The sequence below is a fragment of the Cyprinodon variegatus genome, unplaced genomic scaffold, assembly GCF_000732505.1.
Source record: "Cyprinodon variegatus isolate N-32 unplaced genomic scaffold, C_variegatus-1.0 Scaffold47, whole genome shotgun sequence".
Classification (NCBI taxonomy): domain Eukaryota; kingdom Metazoa; phylum Chordata; class Actinopteri; order Cyprinodontiformes; family Cyprinodontidae; genus Cyprinodon; species Cyprinodon variegatus.
The window spans coordinates 1,572,668-1,580,806 of NW_015150500.1; the positions used below are offsets into that span (position 1 = coordinate 1,572,668).

General features: G+C 35.4%; 1 protein-coding gene across 1 annotated transcript in view; it reads left to right on the forward strand.

The window, feature by feature from the left end:
* The window catches only part of LOC107082066 (complement C1q-like protein 4), a 35,086-nt gene extending 27,929 nt beyond the window's left edge, over positions 1-7,157 (forward strand). The window contains exon 3 of the mRNA XM_015370524.1: positions 1,642-7,157. Coding sequence (XP_015226010.1) covers positions 1,642-1,821 — 180 coding nt within the window. The 3' untranslated portion in view covers positions 1,822-7,157. The remainder of the gene's footprint in view (positions 1-1,641) is intronic.
* The last annotated feature ends 982 nt before the right edge of the window (positions 7,158-8,139 follow it).

The window sequence follows — 8,139 nt, forward strand, 5'->3', positions numbered from 1 at the left end:
CTGAAAGAGCAGAACTACGAGTAGGAGTACCTGTACTTCTACCAGATCTGGACTCGGTTTAGGCAAGATTTCAGAAAAGAACTAGATGGATTGTCACAGATTTTACCCACAATTTGCCCATCAGGAAAACAAAACAGCAACAAAAAATTCAGAACTATTACATTTAGAAACATTTTATTTTACACTGATGTAAAGGCAATCATCTCCCTGCAGTCAGAAACTCACATCTCATATCACCTTCACACATGCACACATACAAGGCTTTGTTTTCATGCTTTATGGGGACATTTCTTTGACTTGCACTTCTTTTATATGGCTTAATCCTATCCATTAAAAACAAATACCTATTCACACATTAGTCCTCCAACTGAAAGAATAGAACACTAACCACATGGAGACATTCGACTTGTCCCAATATGGTAAATTATAAAACATAAAAAAAGACACACACCACAGGCACACAAAACAAAATTACATTCAGGGTGTTTCATATTCAATACTCTGTGTTTTACTACTGACAGGTATTTATATTTTTTAAGTTCTCCTCTTAGGATGCTTATTTGTTGTTTTTCTTTAAGGGTGTATCCATGTCTACCACACTTGGTCCACTTTAAATGGACCAGTGTTTGTTTCTAATAAGACTGGTTCTTACAACCAGACCATGTACCAATTTCTGAGCCCAAAGGGACTCTGGTACAGTGTTATTCAGGTATGAACACAAAGCTTAGTCCACCTCAGTCTACCTCAAATGCAGAATACATATGTCTCTTTGCAGCAAGCCACCATATTAGTAAACATAGTATAAAACTCCTGTGTTATGCTGTCTATTGCATAGCAAAAGAAGAATCATCCTCTGTTTAAAGGACACATTCTTAGTGACATCACCAATTAAAAAAGTCTCAAAACCTATATTAAAAGAGCTGCTATAGACAATCTTACTGATGTTGCATCTGTAATAATAGGATAAAAGGAGGTGCTGCATGCACAACTACTGTAGTAGGTTTCCCCTTTTTCTGGTTCTCTGCTCTGTCCTGCTGTGGTCACTTCTCCCAAAGGGAGCAACCACTGTGCTGTGAGCCAAGTCAATTTTTGCAAAAATTACAATTTTAAAACCAGAGAAAACGAAACAGTTGGTTTGAACCAAACAAGCAGACTGAAGGACTTTTCTGGTGGGAATACACCATACAGGCTTTAATTTGCATATTGGCATGATAGTTGTACAGTAGTCTGAGTCTGTGCTAATCAATGGCATGGTTACATAACAGCAATAAAGACTCTTGAATGATTATTGATTTCTTGATTGAATTGAACAATAAAGATGTATGTGTTCAACATGGAAAAATGCAGGTTAAGGAGTAACTAAAATTCATTCAGTGGTGTTGATTGACTGATGAATGTGTGGATTTATTTTAGTCAGTTCAGTTTAATATTTCATAATGTTATCTAACTCACAAAGTTATTTTAACAGTAGCTCTGCAGTTTCATCTCAAGATTCTTGCGCAAAATGCCCCTATAATTCTGAAAAAACAGCAACAGCAAATATAAGTGCAACCTCATGAATTGTACAAAAAGTATCCAAGCGGTTCTCCTTTTTTTTTTTACTTTGTGCATTAATCTATTTTATTGTTGTCTCTATACCAGGTAAGAGCAAGTGCAATCGCTCAAGATGCAGATCAGAACTATGACTACGCCTCCAACAGCGTCATCCTGCACCTGGACGTCGGTGACGAAGTGTGTGTTCAGCTGGACGGTGGCAAAGTTCATGGAGGAAACACCAACAAATACAGCACCTTCTCTGGCTTCCTAATCTATCCTGATTGACCTTGTAATCCCCCCCCCAAACTCATCTCCCCTTTCTCTATGATCGAGCAAAATATTTCCTCCTGCCTCATCTAACATGTCCTGATGTCCATTTTTCATCTCTTCGTATAATACATGTAGTGACCTAACAGAGTAAAAGTCTGCATTAAAAGTATATAATGTACATATTACCAGTTAAGATTAACTCATGATCAAAACACTTTTGCGATCTTTAATCAATGCCATGTGCAAAGTCATTGCTAAAATACATAACTCATACCTTCTTTCACTCATTTTGCTATTTACACCTTATTAAACTTCAGATTTTGCTCAAAGAAAAAATGACCGAAACTATATCTGAATGTAGACTGTCAATCTGGGCGGAGGTTATTCGCTGCATCCTCTTGCCCTCACTGTGAGATAGATTTCCATTACTGCTCTGGACATCAAACAAGAAAAAGGCATGAATATATTGATTGCAGATGATAACTCAGCACACCTCAAGATTATAACGCTGTGTTGTATGTCTGTGTTAATACCTGTGTGGAAGCATATGAGTGTGTTCTGCCCTTTAGTTTTGTGGAAGTATAAAAGCATCTCGTTGTTGTTATTTGCAAAGAAAAGGGATGGAGTAAAGCTATTGGTAACAGTCCCTTAGCACACACAGTTTATCAATACTGATGGTTTAGCTTCCAGATTGATTTCTGAGCTTTGGAGCATCATCATGTTGTGGTAACAAGGTGAGATTTCATCAGGAGTCCATGCTCAGTTACACATTACCTTTACATCAAGAGTTTGCTGTATTGATCAAAGTACAGAGGCTTAGGAAATGTGCGTGTTTATTTTTTTCTCAATAAGATAAAAAAGGTTGATAATTGTAGTGGTTTTAATAGAAAATATGCTATTTCTGAAACACATTGAACTTCCTCTAAACTTAAATATATATTAGATTTAATTCAACAGTAGACACTGGGGTTTAAAACTAAAGGAATGTCTCAAATGATTTGAAGCATTTGTTTAGTTTAGAAATATGGATATCAAAGCTTACCTGATTAAATATAATTTTTGTTTTGTTTAAAAAAAACTTTTAATTTTATGAGAAAAAACACTTTCAAAACCCATAGCTTGACAATGAGAAGTACTTTCCTCTTGTATTAATGTACTGTAATAGGTGGTTGTGCTATCCTTGAAGGCAGCAACTGCTAAAAGGTTCCAAACCAAGAAACTCTGCACATTTTACAGTAAACAATCTGTTGCCAATACTGCAAATAAGCATTGGTATTAAACATCACTGTGGAAGAATTTGATGGCTGTTATCTGTGCTGTATTCTTTTAACTTGGTTTTTAAGCCTGAGCAACCTTTCTTAGGTATTTTCAACCAAGTTTAGTTCCAGGCCAATTCAAGTCTTTCACTGCAGGAACTGCACGTTTGCTTCGGATCTTTGAAATGGAATATAACCGAAGTGTGCTTAAGAACACTAGATAAACAGATATTATAACCTTGGACTATTTGGTAGAGAGAAAGAGAAAAAAACATGGTTATATTGATCACTGAAAGTTGTCTGTAGCTAAGATATTTCAGTGCATCACATTACTGCTATCATGCTTGGCTTTTGGTGGATGTTGTTTTGCTGAAATATCATGTGAGTTTTATTCCTTATATAACTGGACACACAGCAACATTCCACTGCTGTCTAGTCTTTTCCCAACGTATTTATCCACAAGTCTTGGGGATCATTAAGATCTGTTTGGAAAATGTGAAAGAGACCTTTTCCTCAGTTTTGCTCACCAATAAGATTTTTTCTTTTTTAACTCTCATGTGGAAGCTATTTATGAACAGCTTCTTTCTTGTTACTGAATCAGGCCTGTTGCGCTTTAGATGACATGGATTCTTTCTACATCCTTGATAAACAACCGATTTTCTCCAGGAGCAACTTTGGTGGTTGGTTTACCAATGTTCAATGTTCTCTAATTTATCTTTGTCCAATAATGAAAAACGGGAAACAAAGGAGCTTGCTGAAGTTCAGGAAGTAGTGGGCATACAGTGGGTAAAATAAGTAGTGAACATGCCACCATTTTTCTCAGCAAATATGTTTTTAGAGGTGCTATTGATGCAACATTTTCACCAGATGCCATTAACAATCCATGCAGTCCACACATAAAAAGAAATCAAATCATAGATGTCCAGAAATTAAGTTATGTGTAATAATGTCAAAAGGCACAGGGAAAACGTATTGAACACCTGAAGAAAGAGAGGTGCAAAACGGCATGGAAATCCAAGACACCAGCCGAAATCTTTCATTAATTAGAAAGAAATCCTGCCCCTTGTCAGTGCAAATTAATATCAGCTGGTTCAGCGCACATGATGGCCTATAAAAAGGTGTCGCTGGTATAACACAAGAACCATCTCATTATGGGTAAAAGTAAAGAGCTTTCTCAAGACCTTCACAACCTTAATGATGGCCTTGGTTACAGAAGGATTTCTAAACTTCTGAAAATTCCAGTGAGCATTGTTGGGGCCATAATCCGGAAGTGGAAAAAACATAATTTCACCATAAAGCAACTACGATCTGGTGCTGCTCACAACATTTCTGAGGGAGGAGGGAAAATAACTCTCACAAGAGTTGTCTAAGAGCCAAAGACTACTTGTGGAGAGTTTCAGAAAGACCTGGAATTAGCAGATACAAATGTTTCAAAGAAAACTTTAAGTAATGCACTCAACCGCCATGGCCTGTATACACGCTCACCGCTCAAGACTCCATTGCTAAAGAAAGAGCATGTTGAAGCTTTTTTAAAGTTTGCTGCACAACATTTAGACAAACCTGTACTAGGAGTTTATAGTCTGGCCAAATGAGACCAAAATGTAACTCTTTGGATGCCATAATACACATCTTGTTTGGAGGTCAAATGGCACTGCACATCACCCCAAAAACACCATATTAACAGTGATGTTTGGAGGTGGGAACGTCATGATCTGGGGCTGTTTTTCAGCATATGGTACTTAAAAAACTTCAAATAATTGAAGGAAGGATGAATGGAAAAATGTGCAGAGACATTGTTGATAAAAATCTGCTGCCATCTACCAGGATAATGAAGATGAAACATGAGTGAAGATTTCAGCAATACAATGACCCTAAACACACAACCAAGGAAACTTTCAAATGGTTTCAGAGAAGGAAAGTAAAGCTGCTAGAACGGCCCAGCCAATCACCTGACTTGAATCCAATAGAAAATAGAAAGCCTATGGAAAGAACTAAAGATCATTGAAGTTCATTGAAGATGCCCATAAAATCTTCAAGATTTGAAGACTATTTATGAAGAAGAATGTGCCAAAATCACACCTGACAATGCGTGCAACTCATTTCATACATTCATACAGGAGGCATCTTGAAGCTGTCATTGCCAACAAAGGCTTTTGTATTAAATAGATTTCCGTAAGTGTGTTCGATTCTCATTTCCCTGTGCCATTTCACTTCATTACACATAACTTAATTTCTTCACATTTATGGTTTGATTTCTTTGTATGGATGGATTGCATGAATTGTTATCTGGTCAAAATGTTATGTCAATTGCACCTGTAGAAACATATTAACTGAGAAGAATGTAGGCTTGTTCGATACCTGTCTTACCTCCTGTATAGCCCAGTCATCAAGAATGGGGGGTTACCGTTTCAAACAGCACTAGATCAGTTTAGGTAGCTTTTTTTCTTCAAAAATAAAGGTGTATTTAAAGCTTGCTTTTTTTTTTTTAAGGTTATTTTGCCTGCAATTGAAATTTGTTTGTCTTTTCATCTGGTCCCATATTCAGAGGTAACCAATAGCAAGTCATTTCAACTTGCTTCCAGATTAGGCAAAAATTTTAACTCCAGATGCTTTTCCTGACAAACTTTTCGTAAATATTTAAACAGATTACCTTCCATCTAATTCCACAAAAACGAGTGTTCCAATTAGATTGTAATGTTTCTCTTTGCATAACAACTGGTTTATTGGTAAAGATAGATAGATACAGGGAATTCATGAAAAGCAAACTCTGTGGGAGGACATCAACCAAATTAAACAAGCTTCTGGAGATTACTAAAGGCTATCCTTCTACAAGACCTAAACATATAGTGTGAATGGGGTCTTTTGGCCTTTATTCACCACTACCAAGGCCATAAACAAGAAAACGGACTGCATGCTGCATGTTTTTTTTTTCAGCCATAAATCGTGCAAAACAACACAGATACACACAAAGCTGAAAAGAAACATAATCTTCTTGAAAACACTTTTCTTGGAGGTTCTTCAAAGAGTGGTGGTTACTCGAAGCAAGAGATAAGAGCTGAAAAGACTGAAACCTCTCTTCTTCAGCTCTGCACAACAAGATGGTTAGAGTGAGACGGGGATGAGCCTTTTCTTTAAAATGTATTTCTTCATTATTCCGTTGTAAATAGTCACATTTTGAAAAGACTTTCTTTCCAAAAATGCAGGTGACTGTTGTCGACTGTTACCACCATTAACCATACATGTATGTTCTCTGTGCCTTACATATATATTTCCTTTTATACATGTTTTTTTTTTCCTCTCTTAAAACAAAAAAAATATGCTGAAGCTGATCCATAGAAATCAACCCAGAACAGAGCGGAAGTTCATATTTTAAGCAGAAGCCGTACGTGTGAAAATTTAGCAAAAAAATTTACTGTGAAATTCTATATTCAACTAGATGGGAAAAAAAAAAACCTTGTAAGCTGAGAAAATGATGGTAATGATTTAGGTGAAAAAAAACACATAGTATATTGATTCATATATTTCTGCATCCCCCAAAAAAGTGGATTTAACTCCTACAAATCTGTGATTAAATAAGTTGTGTCTATTACTTGTAAATTTAGTGAAAAGAAGAGTTTATCTTTATGCCTGATATAAATCTTATACTATAAATGTATCGTACATTTTTTTGTCTCAAATTAAAAGGTTGCAGCATGACTCAACTCTTATGATATATAGGGTGAAATAATCTGTTTATAATTTCTGTGCTGTGATCGAAAAACTTGATTGATCTCATGTTGAATATTTTACAGAGACATTTCTCCTCCTGGTGGCTTTCGCATCACCTCAATGACATGCTACATTTCTCTGAGTGTGTTCTTTCAGGAACTGTTACCTTTGATTGGGAGACATTTGGACTATGGTCAGTGTGTGCATTTGCAAGCTGAGTTGTGTGTTTTACTTTGTTGTGAGCTGCAGTGTTATTCCCCCTGAAAGACAAAGAATACAATATAAAATAAAATAAAAAAGAAAATTCTGATTTTTTTCATTCAAAGTAAAGACAACAAATGTTTTCCCTTGTTTTATTACATACTTGTCATGTTATTTCTGGGGAGAATAAAGGATCATGTGATAAAATCTCTTTTGAAGGGGTACATTTTTAAAGTACACTGAGATATATTTTATTGATTTTTTTGTAAAACATAACACCACACTAACCTGATTTATCTTGCAGCAGAGTTTAGAAATGAATTCAAAACTTTCACAATGAAGAGCAGGTAAGTCAAGATTCACGTTTACAGTGACGTTCAGTCCACATCTACCAATACCATGTGAAGGTAAAAGTGAATATCTATGTTTTACTATTTTTTGCTGTTTTTTGGATTGATTGAAAGGTAAATGCATTATTTATATCTGTTTATTATAATGTCTTTATTTTTTTTCACGTAAACCTGTGTGGAGAAAATCCAAGCAAGGACCAATCCTTCTCTGTCACACCAAGTCAACTTCATGCTTCCACAGATTTATGGAGTTGGAAGTTCTGATCGTTACAAAAAAAAAAAAAAGAAAAAAGAAATCCATTAAGGAAAGCAGAAACATATGTAATCTGTTAGTAGATGAGCATAAAATGTATGATTCTTAACAAGGAGATTAAATATTTTTAGTCTACAATAATATTTAATCCCCATTTCATAATGTGATAACATTAGCCCTGCTTTGATTATGATTTATACAGAAATACCCCCAGCTACCCCTATGTTAAACACCATGGAGCTATGAGGACTGAGAATATGCATTTAATTTATTGAATTTGCTGCCGACCAGGCAGCCAAAGTGCTAAACAATAAAAATCCCACACTATAAAGGAATAAATAAAACTGATTTAGGAGAAAACACAGAGCTGAAATTATGATATAATATTCTACCTGAGTGGAAAACAGTACATTAATAACATACTTGTGGTTTATTGCCTTCAGATTATATTACTGTAATGTCAATTTTGTCACTTAATTTCACCACCCACTGTAAATCTAGAGTAATATGATATGCAGTGATATATAAATATATCACATATATATATATATATATATATATATAT